The 26,151-nt window shown below is 38.1% G+C and overlaps 2 protein-coding genes across 3 annotated transcripts; both read left to right on the forward strand.

The window, feature by feature from the left end:
- Positions 1-13,749: 13,749 nt before the first annotated feature.
- LOC147549436 (Acyl-CoA N-acyltransferases (NAT) superfamily protein) lies at positions 13,750-22,408 on the forward strand. 2 transcript variants are annotated; one of them, XM_086670186.1, is made up of 7 exons: positions 13,750-14,211; positions 14,305-14,376; positions 19,325-19,412; positions 20,185-20,317; positions 21,437-21,475; positions 21,956-22,013; positions 22,185-22,408. In XM_086670186.1, the coding sequence occupies exons 1-7, from the start codon at positions 14,028-14,030 to the stop codon at positions 22,238-22,240; spliced, it is 630 nt and encodes a 209-aa protein (XP_086526312.1). In that variant the 5' UTR covers positions 13,750-14,027; the 3' UTR covers positions 22,241-22,408. The 2 variants fall into 2 exon arrangements, with proteins under 2 accessions (XP_086526312.1, XP_086526313.1); XM_086670187.1 differs by having other exon boundaries at positions 13,887-14,211; positions 22,167-22,408.
- A 1,127-nt stretch (positions 22,409-23,535) lies between these two features.
- Positions 23,536-25,991, forward strand: LOC147549437 (mitochondrial import inner membrane translocase subunit TIM22-3-like). Its single transcript, XM_086670435.1, has 5 exons — positions 23,536-23,963; positions 25,077-25,141; positions 25,289-25,361; positions 25,452-25,505; positions 25,603-25,991. Exons 1-5 carry the CDS (start codon positions 23,792-23,794, stop codon positions 25,833-25,835), a joined length of 597 nt encoding a protein of 198 aa, XP_086526561.1. The 5' UTR covers positions 23,536-23,791; the 3' UTR covers positions 25,836-25,991.
- The last annotated feature ends 160 nt before the right edge of the window (positions 25,992-26,151 follow it).

A 26,151-nucleotide genomic window follows, 5' to 3' on the forward strand; every position in this document is an offset into this window, starting at 1 on the left:
ATTAGCACCATTCAAACTTATCATTCTACCCGTATTTTCCATCACTAACACAAACAAACCAATAACCAAAGTTATCACAATCCAAAAAACTCTCTAACCTGAAGCTCTGATACCACTTGTTGGAAAAAACGGGCACTTACGCGCAACGGAAACGAAAGTTTTTCCCTTTGTGTTAGTTACGAGGATAATACAGAAGAATAGTGGAAGCAATAAACAAAGGACTGAAAGTAAATAAGACAACCATTTTTAACGTGGAAAACCTCCTTAATGTGAGAAGTAAAAACCACGGGACTCGTAGTCCAACCAAATCAACTATAATAAGCAAAGTAGTTACAGACTACGTCCACCCGAGACTCAGACCCTTCCCAAAAGAATCAATCTTAAACACGAAGAAAACCTCACAAGCAAGAACAAAACAATCCAGAAATATTCAGTCTAAAACGACCCTAAATTCACTAGGATTCCGGCCACCAATCAACGATCCTACCTTACAAATACTAGATGAACAAGTTAGAACAATTCTGCCAAATTTCAGCTTAATCGGAGAAGAACTCACCGTCTGATTTTTCGAACAACGAAGACTGTGTGTGCTGAAACAGATCAGCCCCACTCTTCTCAGCAACCTTCTTCTCTCTCCTTCTTCTCTTGTGCGTTTCTAATTGTGCAACTTACCTTTAATTAAAATTAAGGAAGTATTTATAGACTTCCCTTAACCCTAATTCACCGACCTAAGTCACTGACCCAAAGAAGCTCGACTTGGGTCTGGTTTGTTTCCTAAACCATACCCAACTAGGTATCCCCACTAGAAGGAAAACCCAACAGGTGGTAGTGGCAGTTAAGTTATAGGTATAGGCAAGGAATGAAATTTCGTTTTCGGTGGAAATTTCGACCGGTCGAAAAGTGGACACGTTTCGAGGACACGTTTCGGTCTGTGTGAAAATTTTACAATTTTGCTGAAATGAAAGAAATATGATGCAATTACAAATCTCTTTGACCATTATTAAGCATAGAAAGATATAATCTTCACTGGAACAATAGTTTATTAAGATAGATTGTAAATTACTTACATTCTGTTACAAATCTCCTACCTCCGTCATCACCATCTTGGTTTGGATGTACATGAGATTGATTTCTAATTGCATTGCAATATTCTGCCCATGACATTCGATTTCGGAACCAATTCCGATATTGTTCCACGTATGTAATGTATTGCTCCTGACGAATATCACGTAGTGGTCCTATTAGGGGATATTCATGGTATACAACAAAACTTAGTTGGTGAGGCAGAAACATAGATGGTCGTTCATCTTCACTGTTGCTCCAAGAAACATGACTTGGGTAGTTATATCCAGATGATGCAGATGAACTACCGTAACCATAGGAGCTATCATCGATACCGATACTACTGAGAGTGTTCGTAACATTGTTAACACTATTTCCCCAAGAAGAAGTACCTGAGTCATTCATTTCAGCCAACTGTTTTTTCCTTCTACGAGAATACGATACAGGTTCAGTTGGTCTTTGGGGGAGTCCATGATCATAATCTTGTGTTGCATGATCAAAGTTGTGTTCCTCTGTGTAAGTGGCATATCCTTCTTTTCTCTCATTATTATCTTCCTCAGCATCATTACTCTCGTTGTTCATGTTATTGTTTTCGTCATCCCCGTTGTCACTATCTCCTGGCGAGCTAGAAGGTTAATTAGTACTCGACGAACTCGTGTCCATCAAACGATTAACATTTTCGGTATGTGATGTGCTAACGTAGGTATCATCATTTAACCCTAGTTCAGAAGCAATCTGAGAATTTGGCCTATTGTTTGGCTCATCCATATCAGGTTCTCCCACCTCTCTCACCCATTCAAATAATGGGTCTTCTTCACCATCTTCGCAGAATATATCTGCGAGGTCAATCGGACCTGAATCTAAGTAGTCTTCTTTTTGGTGCTTAAGCCTTAGTCGCATATTGTAGTGCATAAACACATGTTTATGCAGTCGTTCATGACCAAGACGATTTCTTCTTTGACTGTGGATGAGACCAAAGGTAGACCAATTTCTCTCGCATCCAGATAAAGATGCCGTCTGAGCTAAAACCTTTATAGCAACTGACCTTAAGTTTGGAGCATCATTTCCATACAAAAGCCACCACTCAGCTGTAAACACATGTATTTATTTAGATAAGTGATTAACCCTAATTTATTATGGATTGTAAATGTTTATTCTACCTGGTTGAGTTATGTTTCTTCCATTCCTTGCAGATGTCTTACCAAAGGAACTCGATGCTTCTCTGAAAGGCTTTAGCTTTAGTTTAATTACTCAAACAAAGTTAATTACTTTTCCATCGTTTTAAAACTTTTTAAAATGTAAGTAAACTGACCTCCAGGAGACAATTTGCCTGTTCTTCTGGTAATACCAGTTTTGCGACCACTTCCTCCACGACGGATAACAAATCCCCTCGAATCCCAAGACCATGTTCGTATTGGTACTTTGGGTTAAATTAGTAGGCTACATTTCAGTAAAGTATTTTTTTTGAACGCTAAATGAAGTAATTAATATTGTAAAAACTAGAAGAATGTCAAATTACCAGCTCGATGGAGAGGGTGTGTGAGATGCCTTGTCCATCGCCCATCAATGATATTCAGATAAACCCTAGGAGAGCGAGCAGCTTTTTCAACTTGGTTTTTCATTAGTTCCATAGCATGGTAGATGTATCCCATTGTAGGTTTTTTATCTCCATTTACCATCCGAAGGACTTTCACAATTGGTTCTAGTATATTGACAACATTATGCACCGAAGTCCAAAATGTGTGTTTGTTTATTAGTCCTTCTACTGCTCTTGCTTCTGAACTATTAGTACCATCAAAAGAACGCCATTGTAGAGAAGCAACCATTTCTTTCAATGAATTTTTTTTTGTTGGAGAGACTCCAAAGCAATATAATTTGTGGCAAATCGTGTCAGCCCTGGACGAATTATATCGCCTCCACACTTCTCTCTCATCAACGAAAGTATTATTGAATGGTTATAGATAAATTTTGTTATTTGCCTTGCACGATGGGCAACCTTTTGTACCATCTTAGTATGTCCAATATCCTTTAAGATTAGATCAATGGAATGAGCTGCACATGGTGTCCAAAATAGGTTGTAACGCCGCATTAACCTTTTGCCTGCCTTAACGTAGTTTGGACCGTTATCTGTCACAATTTACACAACATGTTGTTCTCCTATGGACTCTACAACCTCTTTCATAAGATTGAAGATGTAATCCGCATCTTTTCTGTCTTTTGATGTATCAATCGATTTGTGGAATATCGATTTTCCATCACAATAAATCATAAAATTGACGATAGACAACCGAGTTGGTCTCGTCCACCCATCACACATGATAGTGATACCGTACATCTTATAATTCTTCTTTAGTCCTTCTATATACTCATTCAATTCTGCGACCTCATCATCGAGAAAGGGTCCCCTCAACTCATATGCAGTAGGAGGCTTAACACCCGGTCCAGCTTTAGCAATCTCGTTGACCATATTATCATAATAAACATTATTGGCAACATGCGGTGGTATTCCATTAAAATGTATGAACTTAGAAATTACTTTTTCCATCGTCTTTCTAATGTTCCCGAAGCCAAAAGCCTCTTTTATTCTTTTCTGTCTTCCACCTTGAGGTTTGACCGAATGCGGATCAATTGGCAACTCATCTCTTAGAGTGTACCCAGATGATTCTCTAACACTTTGTGTTCTTGAGAAACCCCGTTGTCGTGATAGTAAACTGTGTTGACATTAGACCCACCTCCTGCGTCATAAGTGGATTGATGAAAAGAACGCCTTGGGTCATCACTACGACCATCATTCAATGATCTTCTTACAGCCTCCCTGAACTGTTGATCTCATCATCTTCATCGTCACTATCAAGATCTACAGTTTCATTTTGTCTATTTGGACGGTCCATAACAGACTCCCGAAATTCCAAATTGATTTTGTCCCTCTTATTCTTCTCTTCAAGTCCATGTCTCAAAACTCTGTTCATCTGAATTCTGACTTCTTTTGGACACAAAGGGCATTGAGAAACATTACTGAAGATGTTGTTTCAAACGTGTGACCCCTCCGCCTCCTATAATTTTACTGCAATATCTACATTGGGATTTTTGTCGCTCTTTATCTATTTGCGTCCCATGTTGCCATCCAATGTCGTCTGCTTTGCCTTTACGTGACATAATGTACCGTTAAAGGGGTAATCTTTAACAAATACTTTTAGTAAGAGGACTTATCTGCAATAATTTATCAATTAGTGAGCTAATTTGCAATACTTTATGTTAGTTAATAGGCTAATCTAAGACAAATTGACCATTAGAGGGCTAATATGAAACAAAGTTTGTCAGTTTAGGGGTTAAAATCAAACTCTTCAGTAAAGACAGGGGTCTAAAATCAATCAAAACAGTTAAATCAGGGGGCTAATATGCTAATCTAAATTAATTGTCCATTAGAGGGCTAATACGAAATAAAGTTTGTTAGTTTAGGGGTTAAAATTAAACTCTACAGTAAAAGCAGGGGTCTAAAATCAGTCAGAACGGTTAAATAAGGGGGCTAATATGCTAATCTAAAATAAATTATCCATTAGAGGGCTAATACGAAATAAAGTTGGTTAGTTTAGGGGTTAAAAACAAACTCTACAATAAAGATAGGGGTCTAAAGTCAACCAGAACAATTAAATCAGGGGGCTAATATGAAATATTGAGGACTTAAAATGAAAAAACATAAACTTTGATGTACCTGCTGAGTATCAAAACAAAACCAATCCTTATATTCAGATATCCCCAAAAATCAAAACCAAATCGATTTCTTTGTACCAGAGAAAAACCCGACTCTTCTTCCTCCAATCTCTCTCTCTCTCTCTAAAATTTCTTTATAAACTAGATGATTAATGCTTGAAGAAGACTAATCTAGAAGGAAGATGATAGATAGAGAAGGAAGATGAAGAAAATGAAGAATTTTGATGAAGAAAATTGGAAAAAATATTGAATAACCTTAACAAAGAAGAAGAAGATGATCAGAGGTATGTTATTTCTGATTTTGATGAAGAAAATTGGATGATTAATGGGTTATATTTATAAACTTTCGAAATCATGAAGGAATCTTACTGTTCCCATCAATTATTTCTTCTTTTGGCAAAACAATTGTCAAGAACCCATTAGGGTTTCTAATCTCTACACTGAAAATTTTGAAATTTCTCCATTTTTCGAAATTTCGTGTCAGATTTCGGTGGAAATCTGACACGAAAATTATGTAACCTACTTTTCATGTCGGTAGGATGAAATACCGACATATTTCGGCCATTTCGGCCGAAATATGTCGACATTTCATTCCTTGGGTATAGGGTATGGTGGTGGTAGTGACAGTTGAGATATGTGATATGGAGGTGGTGGTAATATTGGTTGAGTCATGGAGCATGGTGGTGGTAATTGTGGCGATGGAGGTATACTGGTGATGATTGAACTACAATGGGTGGGTTTTTCTTATATGGATTACGATAGTCATTACAAGGCATTGATACAACACCAAAATGTGATAAGTATGATAATTAGCTGCCGAAATTAAACCCTTAAAGACCAATGCAATGGACCTAAAGCCCAACTAAGTACTTTATGTAAACCCACATTCAATAAATCCTGGATTTGCACTTCCTGGTGACCCGTGACAAGACTTGGAACCTCTGCATTGCTGAGTGAGTATTCATCTACTAAGCCAAACGATGGTGGACAACTTCAATGGTTGTTGTGGTCGACGTGTAATGGTGTTAAATCAACGGGAATTTGGCCAAAACTCCCCAGGGAATTATGACTTTGGTAAAAAAAGATTCACAAACTGTGAATCTTTTTTAGGCTTCACCTCCCCTGTGACAATTATGTAATTTCTTATTTCACCAAAAAGACCAACTTAACCCTAGTCTAAGAAATTAATTTCTATTCAACAAAAGTCAGGAATTACACTTTCTCTGTCTAACCCGACGATTATCTCTTTCTCTCACTAAAACCACCGACGATTCAATCCTTTATCTCTTACGATTTCAATCCTTTCTCTGTTACGATTTTCAATCCTTTCTCTCATCTAAGGTCAGTAACATTAGATGGTTTAGCATTTTGTTCTGTTGATTTTAGCATTTTGATTTTAGCTCGGGTTTATCTTAACTTCCTGATTTATTAGAAATTGGATTTCTTGTTCATAGTTTGTTCATTAGCTACTGTTAACGTGGTTGTTTTGTTTATTAACTACTGTTAATGTGGATGCTTTGTTCATAGATGATTTCAGTAACAATTTCTGACCTAAATATAACATTTGAGCTATTGTTCATAGATGTTTTGTTCTATTCAACATCGATGTTGATTTTAGCTACTGCTAGTGTGAATTAGCCTAATTTTTATTGTATTTAGGTCTATAAGCTCTATTTTTTATGATGTTATTTTCTCTCTCAAATAAAACATCAGAACTAACACATTCCTTGCATCAACTATACTCCACAACTTCCATATAAATCCAACAAATAGGTTTGAACATAAACATCAAAACTAACAAAACATCCGAACTAACATAGTAAAAAAATTTACTTCAGCCGTAAAGATTCAAAAATCGGAAATTGCAACTTTCTCTCTCTTGAATTCTTCACCGAACACTAACTCAAAACGCTCAAAATCATTTCAAACAACAAGTAAAGGGATTAAATCACCAAAACCTAAAATAGATCAACCTATCTTATAGCAAAAATAGACTTCAAACCCTAGAGATTCAGCTCGGCGATGTCAGTTTCCCTCGCTCGTCTATTTCAGTAGTTAGAACAAATTCTTGATTTATAAATTGGGTTTCTTGGTATTTTTTTATTGGAGAAAGGGTACTTTTGACCTTTAAAAAGAGAGTGCCCGTAGAAATTCCCTTCAAGAACATTTTGAAAACTTATTTGGGGCCTAACTTGTTAAAAAGATAGGTTGTCTTTTTAACCAAAAAAATCAGGAAATTGGACCTTCGACTCAATTTCCTTTAAATCAAATTATTTATTTAGAACTTAAAAACAAGTCTAAGAGAACAAATCTTTTGTTTATCTATTTTTATTGCACAACAAGAAAAAAGGCATACTCCATCTGTTTCATTTTGTTTGGGTGTTATATTTTTTGAGAGATTTTATAAGGCCCCCTCATTATTGTTAAAAGGCCCCTCCTTTAAAAGGGCCCCCCAAATCAACCATTTTGGTTAGAAGGACCCCTAAAAAAAACACCCCCCATCTCTAGTTTGACCTAAAGGCAAAGTTGACGCCGTTAGGTCAAAGTTATTCAACCCAACTATTTGACCGATCAACACAGACCATTCCTCTTCCATCTTCCTCATAAGTCAACTTTTGTTTGCCTTCATCTTCTCTCTCCCTCTCTCTCTAAAATCTATCACCACCAAGTCAAGCAATTTTCTTCTCATTCGCTAGTTCTCTATTTCTATCTCTCGCTCTATCTCGGTTTCTCTCTCTGTCTTTCTGTTGGTGAAAACCTAACACCCTAGGTTTAGTTTTTTTTTATTTCTTCAAACAACATTGCTTGAATGGTTAAATCTACTGGTCAACAACATAAGGAAGAAGATTTGCAGATCTTATTTCATCTAGAAGCGGATGAAAATCAAGAGAGGGAGAAAACCCCCAAGTGAGTTTTCCCGTCGCACTAGACAAAAAAGTTACTGGGGCATTTTCGGTGGGCTCAGGCCGAAAATTGTTGCATAATTCGACCCGAGTCCACCGAAAAATGTTGCATAATTCGGCCCCCGAGCCCACCGAAAATTAGGCCAGTAGCATCAGTAGCTACTAGACCAATTTTCGGTAGGATCAGGCCGAGTTATGCAAGATTTACGGCTCGAGCCCACCGTAGGTAATGAATCTGATGGTGCATAAAATGTTCAGACGTTGACTAACGTCTGAAGAGTCAAGCTCAGACCTGAAGTCTACTGGGTCAACCCAACTTAAAGTAGCAGGACCGTTGAGCCCCTGATGGTCCACCAAATATTCCCCTAACTGGGAGGTCGGCCAGAGGAAACCAGCCTTGCAAAACGCCCTAGGCATGGACAGATCATCCCTGGGGTCTTCAAAGGAGTAAGGGGGTCCAAAGAGATCCGGCCAATGTCTTACGCCCAGAACTGGGGAGGCAGCAGCGCTAGGCGATCTACCGACTTAATCCCGAATCTTCCAGAAGGATCTCAGTCGGCTACACATCTCGAAGTGTTTAAGCCAACTTGAACTCCACGTAACTAAAGGAGGAAACTTCTCCTCTAGGATCTATCACATCGGCAAGATATCTGCGAAGGATCCTTGAACTTAGGAACTTCCACTTATCAAAGATCCGAGATAGACTCTAAGAGAAACCCTAGATACTCAAGAGAGGAAACTTTCTCTTTGGTCTGACGACAACTGCCTCACCACAACCACTAATCATAGTCGGCCTAACAGCGCCTACAAAAGGTCCCCACATCGTCCTTCCTAGGACACGATCTCTTTACCCTAAAAAAGATCACCCAAAACTCAGAGTTCCCATAACTCGCCCCCAAAAGGATCAATCAATATTCATTCTTTTACTGCAAAGAGCACCCTGACTAGCTTGAGCGTCGGAGCTGTTTTCGAACACTTTGCAGGTCTCCCCCCTTGGTAGCAGACGAACAGGAACAGAAGCAAGGAGCATGAGCAAGGAGCAGGGAAAAGGAGGCAGAGCAGGAAACAGGAACTCTAAGCCGAGCAACACTCAACTTAACAGAATAATCACGCATAACGGAGGCTGTCATGCATCAACTCCCTATTTCATGTTGATCTAACAGAAAGCCATTTTTTGACATCAGCATTTGGCGCTAGAAGGAGGGCTCTCCAGCAAAATCAACACTTCGGTAACCCGAACCCTATTTAAAACTTTTCAAACTACTCCCTCCGTCCCAAATTAAGAGTCCCATTTTAAAAACGTAACTTTTTTTCACAACTTTTACTTTTCCATTTTTACCCATATTAATTTTTAACATATTTTTTGGAATTCAAAAGAATTAGCACTATATATAAGATTAGATTCTATAAACACAAATTATTCTTATCTCTTTCTAAAAGATTACCAAAATACGAATTATTTTAATTAAGTAATAAATACATTATATATTGTCAACACAGGCATAATTGGAAAATCTATAGATTTTATAAGATAAAAGAGGAATGAGACTCTTAATTTGGGACAAACGAAAAAGGAATACGGGACTCTTAAATTGGGATGGAGGGAGTAACTATATCTCTAAACCCCCCAGGCAAACATGTCTTCAGAGAAGCACACCCCGCGCGGGTCGCTACACAGACTCCGCAGCAAGGACGAGCTCATGACCGAGCTAGCTCAAGTCAAAGCTGACTACCTCCGAAAAGATGAGGAGGCGAGACAACTGGAGGAGAGGCTTCGTAAGGCAGAGACGGCAAAAAATGCTACAATGCCAGAAAATAGAGAAAAAGTAATCAGGAAGTATGCACGAAGACTCTTCTCACTAGGCAACGCATTCTCTTCCGGAGATCTGACATTGCAGCCGGGAGACCAGATGCGTCTGGAGAGCATCCTGAAAGAATATGGAGTATTAGATCCCAACCGACCATACGCCCCTAAAAAGAAGGGAGTTGGCGAAGGATGCATGGACGCCCCAACCGTTTGTGAGGTGCTCATACATCAGAAAGGGAGAACGAAAAGCTGCGAGGACAAGCAGTTATCCATCAACCTCCCCTCTGTCAAGAAATCTTCTAATCTGAGAAGCTAAAGAACTTCAAATGTCTAGTACTGGATCACTACCACGACCTGGAGGATCCGGTAGTATTCGTCAACAATTACACCTCAGTAATGAACCTGTATACGACCAACCAAAACGTATGGTGTGTAGTCTTCGCTACAATCCTGAAAGGCCCAGCCCAAGCATGGTATCAAGCAGGGGCGAGCCCACATAGGGGCCCGTGGGGGCGCGTGCCCCCACGACCCTAATGTGACTCGTATGTTTTAAGTTACACTTGTCATTATATTATATATCTATAGTTCCACATTTTAAACAGAATTCGTCTGTAGCTCAAGTGGTGAAATGCTTGGATTACATTGTGGAGGTCTTGGGATCGACCCACACACAACACATTTTTTTCTTGAATTTCCACTACTTACATTTTTTTCGTAGAATGTCTACTATTTACATTAGTTGAAAGTATTGTTTGGTTTAAGATGACTGCTTATTGAAAATACTTTATAAAGTGCATGTTTGGTCTAAAATTGATTCTTATGAATTCAACTAATTCAATTTTGGCCTCCTCAAAGAGACCAACTTAATAATACGACTTCGTAGAGATGATGAATTTTCTAAATAACTCCCTTAATTTTGATTCTGTCTGATTTTCTAGTGACTTATATTTTGGACTTCAAGATTGGTTTTTTACACGTTTATTATAGTAAACATGTTATTAGAAAGAAAAGTTTATCTTTATTTTTTTTCCATTACGATCACTTGCTCTTTATCATCTCCACCATCGTTTTCGTAATCTTAACCACTATCTCTTCATCCCTTCCTTTGTTTTTTATTTTAATATTTTTTGGGAATGCAGTTGGGGGAAAGATCCCCAAACCATATTGATGAGAAAATTATTACTTGTTGTACATCAAAATTACCATGGAATATCTAAACTATAAATAAAATTTTGTTGAATTTTTGTTTTTTGATTCTAGCCTGATCGTATACTATGGAATTCTTTCACTAACTATAACAAAAAAAGTGCCCCCACTCATAAAATTTTCTGGCCTCGCCACTGGTATCAAGCACTGGCCCCAGGCTCGATAAAATCTTTCGGACAACTAGCCAAGGTTTTCTGCGACGCCTTACGAGGAAACACCACAATCAAGAGAAAGACCGACGAGCTGTTCAATGTAGTCTAGGTTAAAAGAGAAACCTTGGCGACTTTTTGGCAAAGATTCTGCAACCTCATGGTGCAAGTCCCCGATCTGTAACCATAGGTCGCCTTTGCTGCCCTGTTGAGAGGCCTCCGATAGGATGATGTCATCAGGGACATCTCCGGAAAAGAACTAGACACCCTAGCCGAGCTAATAGAGAGAATGCAACAACTCATCAGGAAAGAAGAAAACTACCAGCGGATGAAGGAGGTGGTAAACATCCCGTATGAAAGCGAACCGATCCGGAAGAAGGAACAAGAAGAAGTCAGGCCTCACAAGGAACAAGAGTGAAATAGAAGACCCAGATCTGATTTCGCACTTAAACTCCGTTAGTAAAAGGCAGGGAGGAAATTTTACAGATACTCGTGGCAAAAGGAAAGGCAGAACTTCCCAGGCCTAACGACGACAAGGACGTGTTCGAGTTCAGAGACATGACCGCATGGTGCACCTTTCACCGAGGCTACGGTCACAAAACCGACAACTGTCGACATCTCAAAAATCTCACCGAAGAAATGGTAAGGAAAGGCGAGCTAGAAAAATACATCCGGAAGGAGCAACGACCCTACGAATATAAGAATAAGAGGTCGACAAACAGAACTGAAATTGGTTTCGGGCTAGATCCTGACGAGCAAAGCCTGACCGTCAAAAAATCCACTAAGGGCTCAGATGAGCCCTCCGAGGTCATGGGAAATATCAACACTATCTCAGGAGGACCGACTTTCGGCGGAGCTACCAAGGGAGAACAACGGAGATACAGCAACGAGGCGAAAAACCTGCCAATTCTGTTTATAAAACCCAGTGTAGAGATGCCGCCCATCGTCTTCACTGACGACGACTTAGTAGGGGTAATAACCCCACACGCGGTCCCGTTGGTGATAACGGTGGTAGTAGCCAATTGGAGGGTAGGGCGCATCCTAGTCGACACAGGAAGCTCGACCGAAGTCATGAGCCGAACATGCTTTCAAAAACTCGAGGTAAGTCTTCATTATCTCAAATCAAATAAGTCTTGCTTAACAGGGTTCGGCGATAATTAGGTCGAAACCGATGAGACATCACTGCTACCCGTGCGATAATGCTGAATTTCGCTATAGTCGACAAGATGCATGCCTACAACATTATACTGGGCAGGAACTTCCTGAGAGAGTCAAGGGCAATAATCTACATGAACCACCTCATGATGAAATTCCCAATCCCGAAAAGGAATCTCATTGGAACGGTCAGAGGAAATCAAGAAATAGCCAGGGAGTGCTACCTGATCTCTGCTAAGGGTTGCGAAGAAGAAACCACCAACCTGGCCACCGTTGGAGGAGATAAAGTCTTCTATGGAGCCCCTACAGCAGACATGCAGGACTGAAAACTGATGATCACGTAGTTTACCATCAATCTGCCTCTTTTAACCTTGCGAATAAAGCCGTTAGGCAGGTAAAGTAGTGCTACAAGCTACATATTTTTACTAATAAAATATTTTTAGCAAAAAGGCGATACTATAAAGGAGGAGTCCTAGTCAAACTCGCTTACTCTGGCAAAAACAGGCAGTTCTGGTAGCTAAGGCAACGACTAGAAACCTTGAGGAGCAGTAGTTAAACTGAACTTCACTCGAGTAAAACGGACCCCTCACCAAGGTCCCAAGGAAGAGTCCTAGTTAAACTGACCGTGCTCAAGCCGGCAAAATTTGGTAGCTCTGGTAGCTAAGGCAACGACCAGAGAACCTTACAAGGAGCAGTCCTAGTTAAACAGAAGACTTTACTCGAGTGAAACGCGATCCCCACTGAGGGTCGTAAGGAGAAGTCTTAGTTAACCTACAACACTAACAAAGGTGACCGGGGGTACAAGGAGAAGTCCTTGCGAAACTAGCCACGCAGAAGCAGACAAAACGACCCTGGTAGCCCAAGCTACGACCAGGGGTAAGGGAGAAGTCCCGACGAAAACTAGTCGTGCTCAAGCCGACGAAACCAACCCTGTTAGCGAAAGCAACGACCAGGGGTCCAAGGAGAAGTCCTAGCTCAACCAGTTGTGCACAAGCCAACGAAATCAGCTCTGGTAACCCACGCTACGACCAGAGGTCCAAGGAGAAGTCCTAGCTAAACTAGTTATGCTCAAGCCAACAAAATCAGCCCTTGTAGCGAAAGCAACGACTAGGGGTCCAAGAAAAAGTCCTAGCTAAATTGGTTAAGACCAAACCAATAAAAGACATCCCTGGGAGCGATAACCATGATCAGGGGCAAAAATCAGACCCGAAAATCATTATGATTTACGGAGCTACGCTAATTTGGGTTTTATTTTGCGGAGGGAAATAGTGAGATTAGGGCATGATAGAATAAGTCTAACTTCTTTCATTTTTTGCAGAAGTAATCATTCGGAGCATGCGTAGTAAGCTTAGGCGGAATGCATTAGTAAGCTAGGTTCTATGTTAACAATAATAACTAATCAATTTTGTAGGACAATCGAAAACGAGAAGAGCAAACAGGAAAACAACTCAACAGTTAGAAACAGAAAGGACACGGCGGTTCAGAGAAATAAAGGAAAACAACTTTTTATTTTACTAGCTATTGGAATTTTTTTAATGAGGATCCTCGATGAGGGTTAATTTCTTGAAGTTGATTATCTTTGGGTTTTTATCTTTTCTCTTATTACCTATTTATAAAGAGAAAATTGAAACAAATGGAACATTAAAGTTTTCTCTTCACGAACCAAACAATAGAAAATGCGGAAAGTTTTACGGAAAAAGTATTTCTCGATGAAAAAAAAGTGCCGAGTAATTTTTTTCTTTCCTAAATTGCTATCGAACACAATCTTGAAATTATATTTGAAATTGTAAATTTTTTCAGTATTAACGAAAGGAAAATATTTCTAGGAGATTTTACGGAAACATGGATTCTGTATAGAATTTATTCCCCACAAATTTTTCTTTATTCCAAACCCGCGACCAAAATCAAACACCTTGTTCTTCACTAAGCACTCCAGGAGGGACGTCTGACGTCCCACAAATTTCTCAATTCTTCCCCGTCTGCTTACTAATTCTGCTCGAGAGAGAGAGAGAGAGAGAGAGAGAGAGAAGCAAGATGAGTGTCAGTGGGAAGAGTTTGGAAGGAGAGAATGTGATACTGGTTCCTTACATGAAAGAACACGTCCCAAGGTACCATCAATGGATGCAAGATCCTTCCCTCCTTCAAGCCACAGGTTCCGAACCTCTAACTTTGGAACAAGAATACGATATGCATCTCTCTTGGACCCAAGACACCAACAGTAGTACTCTCTCTCTCTAACTTTCTGTTAATCTCAGTTGGGTTCTCTTTGTTTTGATGAATTAATCAAACTATGAGATTGTGGGTTTCGCAGAACATACTTTTATCGTCTTGGATAAACAATTGTTAGTAGGAGATTTCGTTTCTGGAGAACCCCACGTTGAAGGTTAGTACTTGTCTTTATAATCTGAGATGTTATTTCTTTTAGTTTAAATTGATTTTAGGGTTTTGGCGTTTTTGTTGTGTTTTTATTTATAACTTTCTTTGGGTTTCTCTACAAGTAGGAATTGAAGGAATCTTTAAAAAAATCAGTGACTCCCTTCTTCATTGATCTTGTTTTAGCTTGTTGTCTATAATTTGAAGCTAGAACTTATTATGTTCGTTTTCAGCTTCCATTAACTTAATTTGGGCATTGTCGACATGGCTTTGACTTCTTCGTAATTCTACGTCTTCATATACCTGCACGAGTATACGTCCTTCATCTTGCATTTTGTTCATGAAATCATTTTTCAAGTCCTATTGGATTGGGAATTTTCTTCACATACCACACAATGGCTAAAATCTCACCCCCATTAAAATTTTCAGTTAATTTCGTAGTCTTGGATTGGAATTTTTTTCAGTATAGACCATATATATGATCAAACAAGAAACAATTTTCTCTTTACAATCTTGCTCGAATAATTCTCTGGCGCGAAGAACTTCCAAGAGTTAAAGATAAATTAAATATAGATATGTAGCTAAATATTTAGGAATGTATAAAAGCTCATAAAGATAAGTACAATGTCTAGCTCACTGTCACTACTTTGATTTCGATTTTCAACTTGACAGACACGTCCTCTAAATATATTATTGCTTTTGTATTCACAGTCTATCGACGAGTCAAAGACTTAGGCATTTTAATTTGCTCACCATAGTTTGTGGTCATATTTTTCTCAAAACTTCAGAAACTCGAAGCCATTATGCATCTCTCTTTTGTAAGTTACCTCGTATCGGATCTTGAGATATCTGCAAAAACACATTACATAAAGCAATGTCTTCATTGGTGGAAAAGGAAAGACCATGAGATACGTTATTGTTTCTTCTTGCCATGTTTGTAAGGTGTGATAGATCTGGATTTGTTAAAATCTGCATAAAAGATGGATATGTTAGTTGAAAGTATATATATGTATTTATGGACAAATTGTAGAGAAGATGAATACGTTGTAAAGAGAAAGAGTTAAAATTTGTAGTATAAATGACGGGACAACACTTGCTCAAAGCTGCAAAAGGGGATGGGTTAAAGATAAGATTCAGTAGAGTTAAAGTTGAAGGAACAACTCCTGGTGAAAGCTGCAAAAGGGATGGGTTTAAATAAGATTCGGTAGAGTTAACTCTTAGTGAAAGATGGAAAGGGGATGATTTAAAGATAAGATTCGATAGAGTTACTGTTGAGGGGATAAGACTTGGTGAAAGTTGAAAAGGATGGGCTAAAGATAAAAGTCGGTATAGTTAAAGTTGAAGGGACAACTCTTGGTGAAAACAACAAAAGGGGAGGGGTTAAAAGATAGGATCTGGTAGAAATTTAGTTATAAATAGTCTTTTCTACTACATTCTTTTATCACAAATTTAAATTTCTCTACCACATCTGTATAACATCAATGAGTTATGGTGACGACACATCTCATCATCCCAACTATGATGAAGAAATTGAAGAACAAATTGAAGATGAACAACATCAACAATTTTTTTCATATTTAAATACTCATCACAATGTTATGATTAATTAGTTTTTAGAAGATGAGGATGAACCACACCATAGAGGTTCAATTCCTGGACATAGATTGATTAATCGTGGAAGAGATGAAGAACACGTTCGGCTGTGGACCAACTATTTCTCAAATAACCCAAAATATCGATATACATATTTCGACAAATGTTTTTGAATGAGAAGGGATCTATTCTTATGCATTACTAATGCGGTCAAATCTCATGATAGATATTTTGTTTTAAAAAAAGTGACTAACAAACTTGGATTATCTACCTCGCAAAAAGTAACATCTGCTTTACAAATGTTGGCATATGGATCGCCGACATATTCAATTGATGAATATGTAAGAATTGGTGAGTCCAATGCAATTGTTTGTCTAAAAAAGATTTGTCGAGCAATTGTCGAGGTTTGCGGGACAATACTTAAGCACTAATGCTACTGATATTGCGAGACTTTCACAAAAAGGTGAAGAACAAGGTTTCCCCGGAATGTTAGGGAGCGTTGATGGCATGCATTGGGTTTGAGAGAGCTGTCTTACAGGTTGGGCCTTGGGTTGGACAATATTTTGGACATCATGGAGATGTAACTATAATTTTAGAGGTTGTTGCCTCTTATGTACATATTTTGGGGTTCGGTGATAAAAAAATGACATGAATGTTCTACAATCTAACTTATTTGCAAATTTGGTTGAGGGTAACCCTCCGTACAAGAAAATATTTAAGGAACTGAATATAGTCGAGTATTATTTACTTGATGGTATCTCCTCCACATGGTGAACTCTTGTTCGAACTATCTCTCAACCTCAAGGTCCGAAGAAACAACGTTTATCAGTGATGTAAGATTCAAGAAGCATGTAAGAAAGATGTTGAACTGACATTTGGAGAAGTTTAATCCCGATTTTCCATTGTGAAGGGACCGTCACGTGTTTGGAATAAAAATGTATTCCATGAAATAATGTTTGCATGCATTAAATGCATAACATGATTATAGAGGATGCGTGAGAACCATGTGAGTGTTAATAATTTATATGAAATATTTCCTCCTGATGTGGATATCCCGGAAGATGAAGCGCAGCCTTTGAATATGCCGTATGTATTTCCTTATATGAAATTAGGAATATTATAAAATGTACAATGAGATTATGAGACTATTAATAAGTTATAACTATATCTAGCAACAATTAACATTCCTTTGATTACTAATACCAGAAAAACGAAAAGAAAGTTACCAAGAGGTAATGAAGATGGACCGTGCTCTGCCCTACTATTCCCAATATATAAACCACTAGTGTTCCTAATATCTAAACCATTACTACTCCCAATATCTGAACCATTACTATTCCCAATATCTAACCTACGGTTGACAACGAGTTAGATTGGCATCAGACCCACGCCTTACTTGCATCCAAGTCGAACTCGGTTCTTACCTGAGTTCTTCACCCAATATAGCATGTCCATTCCAAGAACTTAAACTTCTGAATCCTTCAATCAAAGAACTATATACGATCTCAAGTCTTAGTAGAGCTGTTAAAAAGGTCAAGGATGCAGTCATACACAAAAAATAAAATCAACCTGAGGTTGAACAGACTAATTTGAGTAAAAATAACAGGATTTTGTTTTATATCTTGCAACTGCAAAATTTTCTGAGCTTCTCAGCAAAATAGCTAGGGATGCAAATTTGGGCCAACTCGTTTGGGTCCCATCCTGCCGCTACTGGAACGGGAATGAGATGCAAAATTAGAACCGATAGGGTAATGCGGAATGAGATTTGCTAGTATTACCCTTCTCAACTGGAATCTATACTTGAAGTAAATTAAAATATATTTGAAAAAATTATGTACGGCAGATACATATATGAGTGTTACAAACGGCTGAATAGCGGAGCCCAACCAAAGGATAGTTATCAACTCTCAATTAGAGATATGGAAGAAATCTTACCCCCAGGGTAAGCTTCACAGTGTGGGCAGCCTTAACAAAATTCCTATAACAGAGATGCTTAGGGGTGAAGGGTTTCATTCTGCCAGCCGATGCATCCTACGCAAAGAAAAGGAAGAGACAGCAAAACACCTATTTGTGTATTGCGGGGTGGCCAGCGCTGTATGGAATTACTTCATGGAACCCGTGAAAAATCAGTGGTGCACACCATTCTTAGTACACCAAGCAATAGATCAGTGTCTGAACCTTAAAGTCCCCAAGAAAAGGAAATAATAATGGGCTATTATACCCATGGTGATCATTGGGAGCCTATGGAAGAACAAAAAAGATAAGATCTTCAAAGATTCAAACCCAAATAGTATAATAGGAGTGGAAGAGGTTAAATGTCAATTGTTCCATTGGAGCGGGACTCTGGAGTCAGCTAAGTCGAAACCGTATAATGATTTTCTTTTGAATTGAGAGGCTATGATGATGTAACATAGCCCCTCTAGTCCAATGTATAATCTTTTACAAGAAATATTAATTCAAAGTTTCAAAAAGAAAAAGATGAATGCTAGATGTTCACAAGTAACTTACAATTCATTTTTTGAAATGGTTCCAAATGAGACGTGTTTGGGATCGGGTAGAGGAAACTCATTTACTTGTGTAATTTTGTGTAACAAACGAAATATCTAATTTATGTCAATACATAAATAATTTTATTAATTCTGATTTGATAAATGGTTCGGGTCAAGGAAACTCATTTACAAACGGGACGGGTTTGGGGAGAGGGCGACCAGTCGCAAACAGATTACAAATATCTAAAGCTTTAAGTGGGTTGTTAGGGAAAAAAAACCCAGACCACAGTGCAATTGGCATAAGCCAACAAAAACATAAATTTGTTTACATATCGTAAGTATCTTCTTCTTTTCATTTATATTCTCTTTGTACTTATGTTTGTATGTGTTTGTACGTACTGGCTTTCCCTCTCAAGGCTTTCTCTAAACTCCCTTTTACTTAGTCGATGTTGTAGATACTATCAGGTCTGAGACTGTTGTAGTATGTCTGTGCTGGTCCTCTAAGTGTTGATGCCAATACTTGGCGAATAAGGTTCAACGAGTAACGCTTCAGGTCCATGTTAAACCTGTAGTTTGACACGTTATCCTTTGGATCACCTTCCTCGTCATCTTGATCCATATAGGGTAGTTTAAATGTTACTGCTGGTAACTGTTTTTGCTTGGATAGAATAACAATGGCTCAGAATCAGATGATCTTGACAACAATGAACTTTTTGGAAACCAGCTGTAGTTATTATAGAGCATGAGGAATAGATGTTGGGTTATGATACTTCGATGAAATGGTTCTTCTGATTAAAACATTATGTTGGAGGATGACCGCCATCTGTTTTCATGTCTCATTACCTTATAAGGAAATAATGGCACTTTTTATTTCAGCTATGGCTGGTGATGTGAACATATACATGAATGACTTGGATGATTCACAAATGGCAGAGGTCGAAATAATGATAGCAGAGGCAAAGAGGTAGTCTCCTACCTGTGTTATGCTTTAGAATAATGTGTTCATGTCTCGTACGATCCATGTTTCATTTGGTTATCAGTTCTAAGTTATAGTATGCGCACGCATGCCATAGGGTTTATTGTGTTAACTAATAAGCAATAATACTTTCTCCTTCTCTGTGAGTCCATCCTCACTTTGCTACATATACTTCTTTTGGTGTCAAATTTCCAGCGAGTTCAGACTTACACAGAAAGGGAACTATTGGCTAATCTTCATTATTGGAAACCAAATAATGAAGATTAGTTCATATGAATATTAGTTCTGTTTCATATTATAGTATCGCGTTGTGAGTCGGATCTGAAATGTTGGAGGTCTATCATGATTCGAACTACTAAGTCACTACTATATGACTCTCTTCTTCATTGATAGTCTTTGGTACTGGAGAAGAGAAAAGAGAAATGAGGCTCTTTGAAGGCCTTCTCCTTCATTGATGACATTGAACTGTTGAAAAAAAGAGGAGCACCATGGCTTTAGTCAGTCACAAATAAGTTTAACAGTTTTAGAACTCTGGGATACAACTCAAATCTATTCTAGGCTTCCTGGCACAAGTATATAAGCTGAAATATGTCTCTAGATTATATTTTACACATACAAGAGAGTTATACATATTTTTATGATAGTTTCTCTGCGTAAGCTGAACTGTATCGTTAAATTATTTGCGCGGTAAGTATCGGATAATTTTTGTTATTTGAGTTTGTATTAATCAAGTTGCTAATTGTTATTTTGGTTGGCGTAGTCGTGGAAAAGGTCTTGGGAAGGAAGCAGTCCTGATGATGATGGCTTTTGCCGTCAAGAATCTTGGTATCCAGACATTCCGTGTTAAAATTGGAGAATCAAACACAGCATCGCTGAATTTGTTCAAAAAATTGGTAAATGCTAATTGTTGTCCTTATTTTTATGTGCCAGCATCTCCTTTAACTATAAAACAATTATCCCGCCATTTATCATACTTGGGTGGTGTTTTTTCTTAGTCTGTCTGGCTTGCGTCTAAATTTTGACTGTTCAGGGGCACAATAATCATTTCATGTTATTTCAGACAATGGGAGTCCAATTCAAATTTATTTTATGACTCTAATGGACCCAAAATCAACCGGGTTATCATTTAGAAGCCCCATACCTAATAACACTTGGTCGATGTTTTGGGGAAACAAAGAAATTTTCTGGGTACCAAGTTTTGGGTAGAAACAAAAAGATTTTGTAATTTCTTGTTTTCCCCTAAACACCACCCATCCTTAATGTTTTCTCATTTCCTCTTCCTCCATCTTCCCTTCCCACCACCACAATCAACTCCAGCGACACCTCAATCACCACAATCATTCTCCCTCCTCTGTCTCTCTCTTCGACGTTCCAGCTCTAGGTGAAGCAACTTTCGTCTGGTTTCCAGATGAAGGAACCCGGCGAAGGGGCCCTTCCCTTCGCCAGAACTTAGAGAGAGAGAGAGAGAGATAAAGGCTGGGAGATGGATGGAGAGAGAGGGAGAGAAAGAGATGAGAAGAGATAGAGGTCGACGACCGGTGACCCACTGACTGCGACTTGAGAGAAGGGTGTGTTTGTAGGAAATTTTTGGGTTTCCGACCCTATGAAATTTTGTATCCCAGAAACTTTTCTTGTTTCCCCAGAACATGGACCAAAAGCTTTTAGAAACCTTACTTGAGTCAATTTGGATATCAGGTCAGACTTTAGTTCTGAGTTTAAAAAACAAAGATTACCTTTGTCTGGATTTGCAGCTCAATGGGCTGATAGAATACCATGCAATATGAATATGAACTTATGTTTGGGAATTAAAGAATAGTGAGGTTAAATTGAACTTGGTTTAGTGCTTAGTTAAAGTAAACAATGGTGTCTTTAACTAGTTGTATCATTTGGTCACAAGTAGTCTTATGTATATAATGTACTCCCAGACTGTTCTTTGAAACATGCTTGTATGATGTACATATTTTGCGCCTTGAACTTCATAGGTTTTTCTCACCACATTTCGTTCAATGCAGGGCTTTGAAGTTACATTATTCAGCGAAGTCTTTAAAGAGGTAAAAAAGGTTATGATGAGTTTTATATCAGAGTTTATAAGCAGAAATTAGAGTGCATTCTTCGCTTGACCATTAGAGACGTGACATTCTATTTATTAGAAAAACGAATCACATTCACGGTTGAAATATTTCCTGCTAAATATCAATCTGATTGGGCTATTAGTCCTGTCGTGCCCACTCCAGATTAAGTAGGCACCGAACAGCGTTCCACGCGGGGTGTTGTTGCTTTAGTATTGCTCCCACATTTTACCTGTGATAATGTGTTGAGGTCCTCAGCGGGCTGGTATGGTTCAACCCTGATTCCATGTTGGCTAATTGCTTGGTCGGGCCTTCTACCATACATGACTTTTTCTAGGTCATTCTAGTACTGCAAATTTATCTTTACATTTTCCAACAAGAAAGATATAATGCTGGTCCATGATATCGACATTATGATGTTATGGTAACTTACTAAATTAGTGTTCTTGAACAATTTCACAGGTAACACTGGAGTTACCGGTAAATAACAATAGATGTAAGGAGCTGCAGAGTTTAATTGGTAATTCTGGACCCTGGACTTGCCAATTACCATCTTTTGACAAATGAACTATAGCTTATGCATTTTCTACTGATGAAATCCACATTCAGTATCATATATTACTTCGCGCATCTTGATCTACTCATCGGGATTGATTGGTCTGAAAATTTTCAGATTTGTTAAATTTGACAGGATCAAATGTTCATGGCAAGGATGAAATCGAAGGCATTGGAAAAGTTGACATTTAGAGAGTATTATTGTTGTTCGGTAGAGTTTATATCCTTTGCTGATATATGATTTACTTATTCAAACGTTCTAATCAATATGAAAAATCAACTCTTCATCTTGTGGATTGTGTAATTGTGTAGTTATTTCCTATTCTCTCATTTTTCCGAAGAGGAATGATGTTTGGTAAACTCGGTACGTCTATGTAGTCTATTTCATATATATAGTCTGTCGTCCCTATTGATGTGATACAATCGGTATAGCCCCATCGTCACTCCTTGGCTTATATGCACAAAAGTGTAATATATTGCTTAGCCAACCCCAATAAATGGGACATCTTCTAAAGTGAGGTGGAATACCAAAACGTATGATGGTCAAACATGGGAGAAAGAGAAAGGAATAGGAAATGGGTATATGAATACGGTGGAGTGAAATGTTATGGGCTTCAAATATCTTGCTATAGTTTTTAAAGATCAAAGTACCAAAGCAAAATGTTATATACACTTGCTTTTTAAAGGTCAAGTACTCGAATTATTGGAAATATGAAACGAGTAACATAAGACATCAGTACAGTCATAGAGACAAATAGCAGAGAGAAATATTGAAAAGAATTTTGATAAGTTTCTGTTTCTAAGATGAAAACTGTTGTTGTACTCAAACTGTTGGAAAGATGATCCTATCGACAGATAACAGAAAGCAACTTGATAAGTTTTACGTTGGTAAGATAAAATCGATGTTTTCTTTACATATTGTTAGCTTTGTGTCGATCTATAATGTAATCTGTTGTACTGATACCTCCGATAGGTTATCTTGATGAAGCTTTTTGTTTTTCAAGAATAACACTATTCTATTTGAAAGAAAACTTAAAACGAAATATGTTTCTATACTTTTGTAGTGAGGGAATTTTTTAGTCTCTGTAATTTTTTTAAATCAAAATAACAATGTGAAGTTTCTTCATTTTCTATGATTTTCACTATTAAAGCACCGATAACAAAAACCTTCAATAATTTGAATATGTTCTTAAAAGAAGATAATTGTTTGATTCCAGGATGTTTCCGTCACAAAAAAGTAAACTTTAAGTGGTGGAATTGTGATTGGTTGATTGACTTAGTAGTGAGTGCGAGTGAAAGTTGACTCGGTTAAGAAATATTGACCAAGCCAACTCGAATGAGAGTGACCTGAACGTGATCGTGGCCGGTAAAAATAGTGAGTGTGTATAAATTTTCCTACGATAATAATCACAGATATTATAAAATGTTAAAAGCACTTCCTAACCCCACTAGTTTCCCCTCAAATTTGCTCTCGGAGAGGCGCCTTTGACACTTAGGGAGGCGCGCTTTTGAGATTTCCCAAAAAAACAGAAATCTCTGAAACAGTATCCGTTACAACTACTTTACCATCAATTGAGACATCGCTTGCTGCAATTGGTGACAGATCAGTTACTATAACCTAGACGAAATGCATCAACCGTGACCTTCTAAAACCCTTTCTCCCAAAATACTACTCCATAGATAATAGATTCCTCTCTCTCTCTCTCTCTACCTCTCTGCATTTTTAGTGGGGAAGAAGATAAAATGGCGATGATTGCTTCTCCAAACCCTGATACTGACCCAGAAATCGACAGTAATGAAAATCTCAATCCTTCTTCCAATAGACTACCTCTATCTGGTACCCCTCTAGTTTGTCTTTCCAGGTTCGCTACTGACTCTGCCGCTGGTGCTTTCATGGGTTCTATATTTGGATACGGTTCGTTCTCTTCGCATTTTTTGTTTTAGTTTCATCTCTTTAAATAGTTCAATTATTTGTAATATTTGTTTTTGGGTGTTTTATGAAATTGTGACAAGCTGGGATTTTGCAATTGTTCTTTAGTTATCCGTGAAGGCAAATTTAGGGTTTATGGTTGAGATTTTAGGGTTAAATTGTGCTGAGTAACTTGTTATTTGATGTTTAAAGAAACCTAATTTTTTTTTTTTGTTTGTTTAGTTTGTCATTTAGCTTAATGGTTGACAAAGGGTGTTTGGTATTGGTATACAGACACGCAAAAATCTTATACGGACACAATTTTAAGGGGGCAATACAAAAAATTATAAATCTTGATTCTGGTATGGATTAAAAAAAATTATCAAAAAGTATTACTCGACCCGCCTCCTGTGACTCCCACTTGAACCGCATGTGAGAGAAACAAAGGTTTCTTTCTCCTCTCACATGTTCAGTCACGCGGAGAGAGAAACCCGTGTTTCTCGCACATGCGGTTCATGTGGGAGTCCAAGGAGGCCTATTGTGTAACTTTGTTGCAAATTATACTACACTTTAACAGATACCCCTAGAAGATTTACTTTCAAGAGTCAAGACAAGTCACTCCATTTTCCGTAATGCTTTCTCATTTCATTTTGTATTGATAATGAACTTGTGAAGAGGCAGGAGTTATATCAAGAGTTCAACTGATCAATTTCATGTGCGTGTTATAAATATATATTATGTAATAAATTTGTCGGGCTTTAGGCCTCTTTCATTTCTTAGTTAGGCAGTTATCGAGCTTATCACATCTTCGTGATGTATCAATGCCTTGTAACGACTAACGTAGAACATAGTCGATTTCTCGAAAAAAAATTTCATGTGGGTCTTACAAACTTTGTTTTGTGCGTATTGAACTGAATGCATATTACATCATTTAAGTTGTGTACAGGATATACTTGAGTTACATATCTCTCATAATTAGGTAAATTGCATGAATCTGTATATCCTGTTATACTTTATTGTTGCATTGGGAGGTTTGGAATGAGTAAACAAGTTTTTTCTTTCTTTTGTTTATCTTGCTTCTGAAATCATTCCTGCATCGGAAATGCTTTTATCTTTCAGGTTCGGGGTTGATGAAGAAGAAAGGGTTTACAGGCTCATTTGCAGATGCAGGGTCGTCTGCCAAGGTTTGTGGAGTTATATTATCAAATTATCATTCTAATGAATGGTAACATTCTAGTTCTATCACTATTTTATTTAAGATTTTCGTTAGCAAGGTTTGTCACATTCAAATCTGAAAACACTGGTTATATCGTTCCTATTGCGCGTATCAGACATTTGCAGTTTTATCTGGAGTTCACAGTTTGGTTGTTTGCTTCTTGAAGAGGCTACGAGGAAAAGATGATGGTAAGCATCTCTCAGTGTAAGAACTATTTGCCTGCGAACTCTGAGCTTTATTCTATTTATTTTGACGGGCTGTTTTGTTCTTACACGTAGTCATTAATGCTGGAGTAGCTGGATGTTGCACTGGTCTGGCTTTGAGTTTTCCAGGTCTCTCTTTTTCTCTCTCACTCTCTCTCTGCTTCTACAGTACCTGATGTGATCGGGGCAGTCTGAGTTTTTCTTTAGTATCTTTTTTCTTTTGCAGGTGCACCACAAGCTCTTCTCCAGAGTTGCCTCACATTTGGAGCATTTTCATTTGTTATCGAAGGGCTTAATAAGCAGCAACAAGCATTGGCACACCATATTTCAAAGACCAACAATCGACGGTTTGATGTTCTTCCTCCATTTACGCTTCCTCTTCCTGCTAACCTCAAAGACGGGTTCTCTTCTTTCTGCCAGTCCTTGCAGAAGCCCAAACCAGGAACTGCTACCGACTGATAATCTTCGTTGAATATGGAGTTTCTTCGGAACATTCTCTAAGAGTGAATTTTCGCTTTTGAAGATGTTGTATTGAAATAAATTTCTAGGTTTTGTAAATTGAGTACACAAGTGAAACTTTTGCGAGGCAGACAATGAAACGTTGCACTTTCTCTATTTCTACTACTTATTCTGTTATCTTGTTCGCTAATCCTTCTATACCTTAGTACATGAGCACTCAGTTGCCTTCTGTAGTCAAGTCTCCATGACCCAGAATAGATGGATGTGCTATTTTTTTCAGATGCCAAGAGCTTTTGACGTATGACAAGACTGTTTC

This window comes from Eschscholzia californica, unplaced genomic scaffold (genome assembly GCF_041429995.1).
Source record: "Eschscholzia californica isolate CP2 unplaced genomic scaffold, dmEscCali1.0.p SCAF_3, whole genome shotgun sequence".
Taxonomy (NCBI): domain Eukaryota; kingdom Viridiplantae; phylum Streptophyta; class Magnoliopsida; order Ranunculales; family Papaveraceae; genus Eschscholzia; species Eschscholzia californica.